A 13,800-nucleotide genomic window follows, 5' to 3' on the forward strand; every position below is an offset into this window, starting at 1 on the left:
TTTTCTGAATTGCCGTATTTTGTTTATCCATTTACCTATTGAAGGACATCTTAGTTGCTTCTAGTTTGGGGTTATAAATATTATGAATGTGTGTGTGCTTACATGCTCAGTTGTGTCTGAATACATGCTCAGTTGTGTCTGACTCTTTGCAAGCCCTTGGATTGTAGCCCTCCAGGCTTTCTGCCTATGAAATTTTCCAGGAAGGAATGCCAGAGTGGGTTGCCATTTCCACCTCAAGGTTATCTTCCCCACCCAGGGATCAAACCCACATCTCCAGAGTCTCCTGCATTGGCAGGTGGATTCTTTACCACTGAGCCACCAGGGAAGCCATTACTATTATGAATAAAACTACTGTAAATATTTGTATGGAGATTTTTGTGTGGACGTAGGTTTTAAAATTAGTTGGGTAAATGCATAGGAGCATGATTATTTGATAGTATGGTAAAACTGCTTAGTTTTATGAAAAACTGAAAAATTGTCTTCCAAAATAGTTGTTTATTTGTAATATTTCTGGAAAAAAAAAAGTTGTTTCTCCCTTGGGGCTATGAATTAGGATCCTTCAAATGTTAGGAACATATGTTAAACCTAGAGTAATTTTTGATCTCTAGCCCCTTCTTTTGCTCATAGAAAATTCAGACCAGAAGGAAGAGACTAGCCATTACATTTGCTCTTTCATTTCTTCTGGTATTACTGTTGATGTTGCTTGCTGAAGGGGCAGAAAAGCTCAGTCACTTCCTTTCTGCTGGCTGTTTCCAAATCTCTTCTTGCCTTCTCACCAGTGATATTCAACAGTCAGGTTTTACTTCAGACTCATGCTCATGTGGGCCTGTTTTCATCCCTGGGCAATAGAAATTGCATACAGAGGCCAAGCAAATAACCCTAGTTCTTTACAGATTTTAATTGCTAAGTCTTTTCATTATAGTAGATTATTAAAATATGGAAGGGATGGTCATTTTTAAAGAATGAACTTTGATAATGGATTATAAACCATTTTTATTTGAAATTCTCTAGTCATTTGCAAATAGGACCACATGATATTAAATCTCACCCATAAAAAGAAACCTCTAGATGCTGAGGTTCTAAATAAAACACTCATATTGAAAATCTTGAGCAATTTAACACACTATTTTGTAAACACCGAAGGGAATTAAAGTGGGGGACTTATTGTTGTTCAGTCACTCAGTCATGTCAGACTTTTTGCCACCCCATGGACTGCAGCACGCCAGTTCTTCCCTGTCTTTCACTGTCTCCCAGAGTTTGCTCAGATTCATGTCCATTGAGTTGATGATGCCATCTAACCATTTCATACTCTGCCACCCTACCCTCCTCCTGCCCTCAATCTTTCCTAGCATCAGACAGGAAATGCCATTGAATTTCGAATATCTAACATCAAAGACCCATGTGTGGCTAGCTCTGTAAGTAAGCTTTCCTATTTACAGGAGAATAAAGTCAAGCTGTACCCTCACCTTTCTGGTTTCATAAAACACTGTCCTATAAAAAGAGGTTCCTCCTTCCTCATCTTTTCCCCTTCATGTCAGACCTCAATGTAGTGACCACCTGTTGCTTGTGTCAAATTTACAAATAGCCACTGAGTTTTCTGTTTAACAATCGCAGACTCTTTACATTCCTTCATATTCATCCTCCTCTTCACCCCTCTCCTTCCCTCCCCTCATTGAGTTTCTGAAGTGAGAAATTCATTTTAGAAACTCACAAAAGGACTTTGCCTTTGGTCATGGGAGAACCCAGGCAGTCCCCAAAGATCTAAGATTATTTAACAGTTGAAGATTATGTAACAATATAATCAGTTCGATTGACTGACAGGTGAATATCAGCACTGCTACTCTTGATTCCCTCCACCCCAAAAACCTAAGAAAGACAGAAAAAAGGCTGAAAAGAAAAATAAAAGCATGTTTTGAAACGTATGATAGAACTGTTAGCCTTCTAGAAAGGCTAGCTTGTGTGATTTACAAACTTGTCTAGAGTGTGCATCTTTATAGAAAGGGTCTAATTCAGGCATTTGTCCACCAGCCATTCACTGAGCACTTTATTGACCTAAAAATATATATTGACACTTGGAGGACCAGTGAATGCCAGTTCTATTTAGGGAGGAACTCAATCTCATTGTAGCTGAAGCCAAACTCATTATCTGTCTCTTCTGGTGTCTTTATTCTCTGTCTCCCATCCTGGTAAATAGCACTGTCATCTTCCAAGTCTGCTAAGTAACAAACAAGCCATATTTGACTCCCCTCTCTTTTTAAATTTATTTTATTTTTAATTGAAGTATAATTTACAATGTTGTGTTTCAAGTGTACAGCAAAGTCGTGTCAGACTCTTTGTGACCCTATGGACTGAAGCCTACTGGGCTTCAATGTCCATGGGATTCTCCAGGCAAGAACTCTGGAGTGGGTTGCCATGCCCTCCTCCAAGGGATCTTCCTCACCCAGGGATAGAACCCATGTCTCTTATGTCTCCTGCATTGGCAGGCAGATTCTTTACTGCTAGCACCACCTGAGGGGAAGCCCATGCATGTACATGTATATGCATACACTTTTTCAGATTCTTTTCCACTATAGGTTATTATGACACATTGAATATAGTTCCCTGTGCTATACAGTAGGTCCTTGCTGTTTACCAGTCTATATAGTAATGTATATATGCTAATCCCAGATTCCTAACTTCTCTCTTCCCAATCACCTTTGGTAGCCATAAGTTTGTCTTCTGTGTCTGTGTGGTTCTCTCTTATTCACTCTGCTACAATGAGTTGATTATAGCAGTTTAGAAGGCTACTTCTAATAAGCTATCTCACAATCTCCCCCTATATTAAATTGTGCCAGCATCACACCTAATTCAGAATTTTTAAAAAGTTCTGATAAACTGTCCTTACTCATTCTCTTCCATCCTTTACACTGTCTCCAAATTACGTTGCTTTAAGCAAGCTCTGGTCATTTTATTTCTAGTCCTCAGTGATTTTTCCCAGCCCATTCAGGATCTTCTACAGTCTAGCCCCTCCCCCCATTGCTTGTCCAGCCTTTTCCCATGACAACATCCCCAAAGGACTCTGGTCACTAGCCAGATTGAATTCGCCAGTTCTTTAGTCCTCTGTACTCGCTCTGGTTTGTTCCCTTAGCTGGAATGCACTTCTTGTCTGTTTGGTTGAAGCACACTGCTCATGCTTAAGGTTTGGCCTAAGTAACACCTGCTCAAAGAAAACATTTCCCATCTCCTACATTAATTGCTCCTTCCTATGTGTTCCCATAAAAGTTTACTTTAACTGTGATACAAAATTGATGTTTTTGTACAACACATAACATTCAGCCTGGACCCATGTTTATTATGTAATATTTATTTTTCTCTTCCTCTTTAGATTATAAGCTGTTGGATTTTTTTGTTGAATGTTGGAGGAAAATATGTGGGTTGGCCAAAATTTTGTTCATATTTTTCCAAAAGATGTGATGGGAAAATCCAAATGAACCTTTTGGCCAACCCAGTAGTTACTCTGACAAAAAATAACCTTAATTTAGAATGAACAAAGCTCCCAGATCAGACAGTAAAGAATCTGCCTGCAGTGCAGGATACTCGGGTTCGATCCGTGGGTTGGAAAGATCCCCTGGAGAAGGGAATAGCAACCCACTCCAGTATTCTTGCCTGGAGAATTCCAGGGACATATGAACCTGGCAAGCTACAGTCCTTGGTGTCTCAGAGTTGGAAACGACTGAGTGACTAACACACACACACAGTATTCTTTGAGTTTGAATGAGTGTAAAGTTTATTTTTGTACTTGTCTCTGTCCTAGGGACCTCCAGGAACTTGATGACAGTACCCAGCTCCCTCTGCTTTGCCACTTCTCAGAAACTGCTGAAGGACTCACCACCATTCGGGCATTTAGGTAAGTAAACATATTATCATTTTGTTGATTAGACAGTTACATCATCAACAAATATTTGCCTACAAATAACTGATCATTGCTCCCATTTTCCGATGCCCACTGTGTGTGTGCCTGTGTTCTAAACTAGTAGTAAGAAAAACATGACAAAAAACGATCACAGAGGGCTTCCCATGTGGCTCACTGGTAAAGAATCCGCCTGCCAGTGCAAGAGATTCGGGTTCAATCCCTGGGTCAGGAAGATCCCCTGGAGAAGGAAATGACAACCTGCTTCAGTATTGTTGCCTGGGAAATCCCATGGACAGAAGAGTCTGGTGGACTACAGTCTACGAAGTTGCAAGAAGAGTTGGAATGGCTTAGTGACTAGACAACAACAACAAATGATCATAGAGTTTAGTTATTTGAAATTTTAACAAGAATAAAGAAAGAATTCAGCATCATGTCGGGTAGATACCACCTGTGTGACTTAGACTAGGCTTTTGAATTCCCTAACCTCATCTGTGAAATAGGGAAAACCATTTTGCTTTTTAGGGTAATTGGACTAATTGATATAATGCATGTAAAACATTAGGGCTTCCCTGGTAGCTCAGCTGAAAAGAATGCATCTGCATTGCAGGGGAACCTGGTTCAATTCATGGGTCCAGAAGATCCCCTGGAGAAGGGATAGGCTACCCACTCCAGTATTCTTGGGCTTCCCTGGTGGCTTAGATGGTAAAGAATCCATCTGCAATGCAGGAGACCTGGCTTCAATCCCTGGATTGGGAACATCCCCTGGAGAAGGAAACAGCAACTCACTCCAGTATTCTTGCCTGGAGAATCCCATGGACATAGGAGCCTAGTGGGCTATAGTCCATGGGGTTGCAAAGAGTTGGATAGGACTGAGCAACTTTCACTTTTCATATAAAGCATTGGCTTCCCCTGTGGCTCAGTGGTAAAAACTCTGCCTGCAGTGCAGAAGGTGGTGGTTCGATCCCTGGATTGAGAAGATCCCCTGGAGGAGGCAATGGCTACCCACTCCATTGTCCTTTTTGGACAATCCCATGGACAGAGGAGCCTGGCAGGCTACAGTCTGTGGGGTCACAAAGAGTTGGATGCAACTGACACACACCTAAAGCATTAACCACAGTGATTAGCAAAGAAGTAACAGAGAAGCTGACATACATGCATTAGTAATAATAATAAAAGAAATATTATTACACCAAAGTTACTTCAGACTTTAAATAGTTTTCTTCAATGTTGGTAAACATTGAAGTAATATCCCAAGATTTTCATCAAAAGAGTTTGCTTAATACTCAAAAAATTACCTTAACTCTATTAAAGGAGATCAGTCCTGGGTGTTCTTTGGAAGGACTGATGCTAAAGCTGAAACTCCAGTACTCTGGCCACCTCATGTGAAGAGTCGACTCATTGGAAAAGACTCTGATGCTGGGAGGGATTGGGGGCAGGAGGAGAGGGGACGACAGAGGATGAGATGGCTGGATGGCATCACTGACTCGATGGACGTGAGTCTGAGTGAACTCCAGGAGTTGGTGATGGACAGGGAGGCCTGGCGTGCTGCAATTTATGGGGTCGCAAGGAGTAGGACACAACTGAGCGACGGAACTGAACTGAACTGATTTTCCCTATTCAGGTAAAATCAGAAAAGGAGTTGGCATCCTTGAATGTTATATTTAATCTAGAAAATCAACTTCTTAAAGTGTTATATCTTTCTGCAGTGCTAAATGCAAACCTGTAGTGATTTCAATCAGAGATTTTTCTAACCTAAGAAATATTTCAATCACATAAATGTATATATATATAATTGAGTCAAAAGTAGAATATAAAGATACAGATTTCATAGTGGAGCATTTATATTTTTCACAGTGATGCGTTTTCCCATCAGAGTGTTTAATACCTTTTATTAGAGATGGCAGAATCATTGATTGACTCTGAATGTAGGTATTAAGATATAAGAGACCCTGATTCTGGGAAAGATTGAGGGCAGGAGGAGAACAGGATGACAGAGAATGAGATAGTTGGATGGCATCACCGACTCAATGGACATGGATTTGGGTGGACTCTGGGAGTTGGTGACAGACACAGAGGCCTGGCGTGCTGCAGTTCATGGGATCGCAAAGAGTCGGACACGACTGAGCAACTGAACTGAACTGAACTGATTAAGACATAATTTGTGTTCTAATAGTAGCCAGCAATGCCCAGTGGTAATCATAAGTACACCATGTTAAGAATTTCATTTTTTCACCAAAGTTCTTTTGAGTTAATTTATTTGAGTTTTAAACACATGGCAAATGCTAGTCTTGCAATGGATATAGAAAGACTCCAAAGATATGGCCTTTTATTTCTACCCCAGATAAATACCACAGGGAAAATAGTTGGGATAACATGGCAGGTGGGGAAGAAGCAGTGACCTGATTCAGGCAAGCTGGCAGGTGGAACAGAAAACAGCCTCTGTCTTCTCCCTGAAGAACAAGTGAGGTCATTTACTGAGAATGATGAAGACTGGACCTTGTAAAACATCTTGAAGAAAATGAGCCTGGTCTCAAATGAAAGAGAAACTTGACTGAAAGTCAAGATTTAGATTTTTCATTTAATCATCTATTCTTCACTAGACACATGAGCAGAACTTGGCTTGACTGTTCCTAATTTTACATCAGGAAAATTCTAGGGAGCTCTAAAAAGGACAAACTATTACATGTCACCTAAGACTTGAATGAGGCTTCCCAGGTGGCTCAGTGGTAAGGAATCCACCTGCCAATGCAGGAAATGCAGGTTTATCCCTGGATCAGGAAGATTCCCCGGAGAAGGAAATGGCAACCCACTCCAGGATTCTTGCCTAGAAAATCGCATGGACAGAGGAGGCCAGTGGACTACGGTCCGTGGGTTGCAAAGGGGCAGACACGACTTAGCGACTGTTAAGAATCAAACACATGCTTTTCCATCTACTTCTTCCTGTCTTTCAGGCTAGTAAGAGTCCCCAGAGTCCTTAGCTCTCTGGAAAGTTTGTATTTACTGATTAGGCTGCTTTCCTCCCCTGCGTTCAGGGTTCATGGTGTACTCAGAGGCAGCATGAACTAACCTCAAGTAGTTTACCACCAGAGGATCACAGTTAAATTAGACTGAGATTTCAGTGACCTTTCCTACTTTTTTTTTGGTCTGACAGAATAAAGGTCTAAGAATGTTCAGAAGATGAGCTGGATGTGGATGAAAAGATACAGACTGAGTGTGTCAAAGTTTCCATTAGGAAAACAGAAGGGTTCTTGCCAAATAGAAACACACAGAAAGAATGTTCGCTGCATTTCCACCCCTCCCCTTTCACTGCTCCTTCAGACTGTTGCCAGCTCCATTTACAAACTCTTTAAGAGTGTATCTGCAACAATATCCCCAAACTAGAGGGAGAGGAAGAAGAGCCCCAGACCAAACACTTTGTCACAATGAAGTGTTGGACGTTCGTCTCAACTGGAGTCCACAGGCTTTGGTCCAAGTTTCCCCCTCACCACGTCTCTCCATCATCACAGCCCTCTAGGAAGGGGGACCCTGTCTCCAGCTCCTGGACTTGTTTTCTCATTTCTGCTCCTTAGCTCATGTTGTTCCTGATACTTCCAATGCTTTTGTCCCTCCTTGTCCACCTGAAAAATTCTGTGAACCAGTGAAGTTGCTCCGTCGTGCCCGACTCTTTGCGATCCCATGGACTGTAGCCTACCAGCCTCATCCATCCATAGAGTTTTTCAGGCAAGAGTGCTGGAGTGGGTTGCCATTTCCTTCCCCAGGGTATATTCCCAACCCAGGGGTCGAACCCAAGTCTTCCTCATTGCAGGCAGACGCTTTACCGTCTGAGTCACCAGATCAGATCAGTCGCTCAGTCATGTCCGACTCTTTGCAACCCCATGAATCACAGCACGCCAGGCCTCCCTGTCCATCACCAACTCCCAGAGTTCACCCAGACTCACGTCCATCGAGTCAGTGATGCCATCCAGCCATCTCATCTTCTGTAGTCCCCTTCTCCTCCTGCCCCCAATCCCTCCCAGCATCAGAGCCTTTTCCAATGAGTCAACTCTTCGCATGAGGTGGCCAAAGTACTGGAGTTTCAGCTTTAGCATCATTCCTTCCAAAGAAATCCCAGGGCTGATCTCCTTCAGAATGGACTGGTTGGATCTCCTTGCAGTCCAAGGGACTGTCAAGTGTCTTCTCCAACACCACAGTTCAAAAGCATCAATTCTTCGGCGCTCAGCCTTCTTCACAGTCCAACTCTCACATCCATACATGACCACAGGAAAAACCATAGCCTTGACTAGACGAACCTTTGTTGGCAAAGTAATGTCTCTGCTTTTGAATATGCTATCAGGGAAGCCCGAAAAAATTCAGCCCATTTCTTAAAACCTCATTCAGTCCATCCCAGAGATGGCTTTATCCATCCCTCCCCACCTTCCACCCTATTCCCTGCCATTCTTTTCTTCTAGCCAGTGCAAACTTTCATCTTCCTTGATAGTCACGTAGCATTTTTCACATAGGGCCATGTGATTGGCTTCTGTGTTGAGCCCTCTTTACTTGTTCATACAACAACCCCATGCTTACCTCTTTCACTAGACAATGTGCTTCTTTAGGGCAGAGCTTGTGTCTTGTTCATACATATATGTTGTAATGTCTCACTTTGAGTTCATGCTTGCTAAATGTTCCTGAATGAGTGGGTGAAAATCCACCCAATAATGCAAATACAGAATTGGATATATCTGTTCACAGTTGAAATCCACTATCTCAGTAAATCCTATAACTCTGTGAGTCATCCTCTGTTAATTATTCACTCTGTCCCTGGTGGCTCAGCTAGGAAAGAATTGACCTGCAATGCGGGAGACCTGGGTTCGATCCCTGGGTTGAGAAGGTCCCCTGGAGGAGGGCATGGCAACCCACTTCAGTATTCTTGCCTGGAGAATCCCCATGAACCGAGGAGCCTGGTGGGCTACAGTCCATGGAGTCGCAAAGAGTCGGACACGACTGAGTGACTAAGCTCACACATCTGTATAAGGGTCATGATGAGGGTGGTCCTGTTTCTCAGCCTGCTTGGTCCCGCCCAGTGTATTGCTATTCAGTGCAGGTCCTCCTGTGCATGGCATTTGGGTCAAGGCTACATAACCCAAAGTGAGGTAATTATTTGGCTCTGATCGTCAAACCCTTTGATTATCGTAGATCAGATGTTGCTGTCTGACTCAATTATCTGATTTTTCTGGTTTGGCATGTTGGAGTGATCGGATTGACTGGATAAATCTCAACTATGTGCTTTATATTGGCCTGTATGGATGGCTTCACGGGCCAAGTGAACACCCCACCCCAGACTTCTTCATTTTTGACATAGTGATAGTTTATTGTAAACTTTTGCAAATTGATTTGAAGATTTGGGGCGGTGGGGGCGGGGGGTACTTGGAGCAGTCTTTTATCAACTAGGAATCACCATCAGGCTGTCAGATGAAATTTGGTTATTCTCTGCAAACATAACACATAGACAGGAGGTCTCTGTAAGATAAGCCGAAGCCACAGAAAGTTGAATTTGGCACTTCCTCCAACCTTCCAATCAGTTATTTTGTTTATATGATCCAGCTTTCCATTGTTTCTGTTACCCAGGGAAAATAATTGAAAAACAAAAAGAGACTATTTTTGTGATGTAGAAAAGATTTATCAACATGGAACATGAGTTTCTATGAGAAGTAGCTCCCATGTTCAAATGGATGAAGTTTCTTTTTAAAAAATATTTGTTTCTTTTTCTGCATCAGGTTTTAGTTGTAACAGTTGGGCTTAGTTACTCTGCAGCACGCAGAATCTTAGCTCACTGCCTAGAGATTGAACCAGCATCCCCTGCACTCCCAGGCAGATTCTTAACCACCAGACCACCAAGGAAATCCTGGGATGAGGTTTTTATTAGAAGTTTCCTTTATAACAAAGGTTACACAGAATTTGGTCTGATTATGTTGATTACCAAGAATGAACTTAATTTGACCCAGTATCAGTATCTAAACTCTGTGTGTCACGTTGTTGTTTAATTGCTAAGTCGTGTCCTACTCTTTGCAACCCCATGGACTGTAGCCCGCCAGGCTCCTCTGTCCATGGGATTTTCCAGGCAAGAGTACTGGATTGGCTTGCCATTGCCTTCTCCAATGCATGAAAGTGAAAAGTGAAAGTCAAGTCGCTCAGTTGTGTCCGACTCTTCGCGACCCCATGGACTGCAGCCTACCAGGCTCCTCCGCCCATGGGATTTTCCAGGCAAGAGTACTAGAGTGGGGTGCCATTGCCTTCTCCGGTGTGTGTCCTAGATCCCTGTAAATACTACACACCAAGAGTTTCTTTCATGCAATGACCATTCTTATAAATAATTTGTAACTTTGAGGTGTAAGATATCTTGCTTAACAAGGACATCTGCCGTTCCCAAGGACCCTCATCCTCGACCTCTTGCCACCTCGTTGTCCTCCTTTGATTTCCAGAAACTGAGCGAAAAGAACATTTTTAAGGTATATACTTGCCTGTTACAGACCCATAGTTTCCTGCCTTTCGTGAGTCTCTTCTAGCTCCTGCTACCAACTCCGACCATGCCTTGTGGAAAAGTAAGATATATGCAGTAAAATCTAGGTCAAGTATGTTGCATTTCTGTACAACTTCTTCTGGGTTTTGTAGGGCCCTTGAGACATAGGCCATGCCTTGTTTTCACGGTAACCATCCTTGTGTAGAAAGTTATGAAATGATCTTTAATAGGACTTTGTCATCGGAAACATTCCTTTCTGTAGCAGAGGTTGAGAAAGGAACTACTGCTCCATGCCATCTCTCAGGAAGGGTGCAGGAGAGCAGTAGCAGCTGGCCTTTATTTGCAAGTAGTCCGTTTACTAGTCATTCCATCCCACCAGTTCGTCACTGTGTTGAGTAAATAATGTAGTAGGAAGTGTGACTGTTTTTTATTATTTCTCCTGTTGTGTGGCTAACATAATATTTTTGTTTTCTGCAGGCATGAGACCAGATTTAAGCAACGAATGCTGGAACTGACAGACACTAACAACATTGCCTACTTATTCCTCTCAGCTGCCAACAGATGGCTGGAGGTCAGAACGGTACGTTCATTTCATGATTTCGAAATGGAAACCACACAGAGAAGAGGTCTGATGCAAAGAGGGAGACAGTTGTAAAAACTAGGCTTCCACTGAGGTTCAGCACTCACTCCACATTTTCTGGACTTTAGCTCAGGTTTGTTTATGGTACGGATGAAATTTGTCATGATGTTTTTAGGTAATGGCAAGACAGATAGCCCCAAAAGCAAAAATTCAGTTTGTGTTCATTAGTGGCCAGATGACATAAGTTAATGGAATAGCAAATATTTGTATAACTTCAGGTTTTTGGTTTTGTTTTTTTTTTTTCAAAATTTGACAAGTGAATAGATGTACTCACTTCTACTGAACTGGACCAGCCTGGAAGAGATGGCAGCTTTCTATTTTAAGCCAGTGGAGGGTCATGTTAGCCCAAATGTAAAAAACTGCAGTTATTCATCTGTTGCCTTCTTCTGTCCTGTATAAATAAGGAGAATGGGTATAAGCTTTGGCATTGTACATACTTGGTCCAGCAAGTTAACGAATTTATCTGGGTCCCAGTTTGCCATTTGTAAACTAGGAGTATGACCTCATGGGTGTGTTAGGTTTAAAAATAGTAATATAAGTCCTGTAGCTCACTTTTTGGCAGGTACACTCAACAAATGTCTTTTGAATAGATGGATGCATGGATGAATGAATAAATTAATGGAAATGGTACCTGCTTTGGTAAATGGTTAATAAGTCAACCACTCCTAATAAATGAAAGAGGAAATAGGTTAGACCCAAGTTCCAGAGGGAAGGAGATGTTGTTTGCAGACTGGGCTGTGTAATCTGCAGTATGAATAAGCAACTTTGGTAGAAATGATGACTTGATTGTCATCTTTTCTTAAAAAATAATTATTAGTTTGTGAAAAGGAAAAGGAAGTTTATCTGCATTATTGTTAAGAACCTCACTTCCACTGATTAAGCATCCCAGTCATATGGAGGCTCTCTTTCAAAACTCAGTGGATCAGAGAGGGCATCTGGGAATGGGGATTTGATAAAGTGAAAGGAAGGAGCCCACATTAAAATCTGAGTTGTTGATGGATGGATAACATATTGATAGAGAATCTTGGGTCCCCCTGTAAGCTGTAGTTGTCATAATTGGTCACTAATAACAGAGACTCTCCAGCACTATATTGTTTTGTGTTGTGTTATTGTGTAGAAATTATCCAGCAACATAACACAATTATATTTCACAAATTTTAAATAGATAAGAAATTTCTTCCAGATCACTGTGGGGGTTGGGAGGGGCAGGGCAGAGATTTTCCAATTACCTGTAAGTAACAGAAAGGCAGGCGAAGTGTTTAGGATTTATAACAGAAACAAACTACTATTCCTAGATCTTACCCAGACCCTAAATCCTTGCTTTAAGCTTCTGTTTGTTTGCTCAAATCTGTTTTCTCCGAGGAAAAGAAATCATATCTGAATAACAAAGCTAGTGATGAACTAGCTTAATCAGAGAATGTCCTAAAATCACAGGGGTGAAATGTCAGTAGTTTCCTTTGTGTTTGATTTTCCTGATGTTGACGATCAAGTGTGTTTCTTAGGGGCACGTGTGTTTGCTCTGGACTTGAGGTGAGTCTGGGTTGGCTTCTGCTTCTTCTCGTTAGCACTTCCCACTGTCAGGCTGATGGACAAACGTTTAACAAGAATCTTCAAGCAAACCATATGTTCTGCTCTTGTAGCCAGAAGACAAGATATCAGAGCGTTCAGACTGCCAAGAAAGGGGAGGTCAGGAAAAATGAGAGAGAAACAGCAGCCAGATTCAGAGTGGGTTAGTTTAGCTTGCCTCATACCCTGCTACTTAACTCCCCCATTAAAGGCGGCTGGACCTACTTGAATATAAATGAATTCTAGTTCCACTTGTAGAAACCTAAAATATATATATATATATATGTATGTATGATATTTGAAAAAGGAAGGGTAGAATCTGCCATTCATTCTATTACCTTATAACACATCTGTTTTTGTGTCTTTTTTTTCTTTTCTGTGTATTATCATCTTTCCACAACTTGCTATTTGGTCTCATTACCAGATCTGTCCCTTAAAAACCAACACAAAAAAGTTATAGAGTCCTTTGCTCTATTTCTGATGAATAAATATAAAATTTGGTAAGAAACTTGCTGATTTATAGCAACATTCCAGGCATATCTGCTGATAGAATTCAAGGTCCAGAGTCTTTTGTGGATGATTTTGTCTCTTTCATCTCTCATATTTGTTTATCAATAAGTTTGCTGCTACTGCTGCTGCTAAGTCTCTTCAGTCGTGTCCAACTCTGTGCAATCCCATAGATGGCAGCCAGCCAGGCTCCTGCGTCCATGGGATTCTCCAGACAAAAGTACTGGAGTGGGTTGCCATTTCCTTCTCTCAATAAGTTTATGTGGGCCTAAAGAACCTGTCTGCAATGCAGGAGACGTAAGAGACCCTGGTACGATCCGTGGGTTGGGAAGATCCCCTGGAGGAGGGCATGGCAACCCACTCCAGTGTTTTTGCCTGTAGAATCCCATAGACAGAGGAGCCTGGTGGGATACCGTCCATGGGTTGCAAAGAGTTGGACATGACTGAGGCAACTTAGCACACACACACACACACACAAACACTCACACACACGCATACCCTTCTAGACAATCCCAGAAATCCAACTTGAAACCAGTCAGATTTATTCTCCTATTCTGTACACTCAAAGTACAGAGTTTTCATTAGAACCAGAATATTTAGAATATTAGAACATTAGAATGTTTATTTGAATATAAATGCTATAATCCAAGAACATATGTGCCACAATAGGAGTGTTGAATAAATAGAACAGATAACTCT

General features: G+C 41.8%; 1 protein-coding gene across 5 annotated transcripts in view; it reads left to right on the plus strand.

Annotated features, from left to right (window-relative positions):
- The window catches only part of ABCC9 (ATP binding cassette subfamily C member 9), a 156,025-nt gene that overhangs the window by 111,472 nt on the left and 30,753 nt on the right, over positions 1-13,800 (plus strand). For all 5 annotated transcript variants that reach the window (XM_070789970.1, XM_070789973.1, XM_070789971.1 and 2 more), the window contains 2 exons: positions 3,794-3,886; positions 10,866-10,968. In XM_070789970.1, the coding sequence (XP_070646071.1) occupies positions 3,794-3,886; positions 10,866-10,968 (196 nt within the window). The remainder of the gene's footprint in view (positions 1-3,793; positions 3,887-10,865; positions 10,969-13,800) is intronic.

The sequence above is a fragment of the Bos indicus genome, chromosome 5 (assembly GCF_029378745.1).
Source record: "Bos indicus isolate NIAB-ARS_2022 breed Sahiwal x Tharparkar chromosome 5, NIAB-ARS_B.indTharparkar_mat_pri_1.0, whole genome shotgun sequence".
NCBI classification, from domain to species: domain Eukaryota; kingdom Metazoa; phylum Chordata; class Mammalia; order Artiodactyla; family Bovidae; genus Bos; species Bos indicus.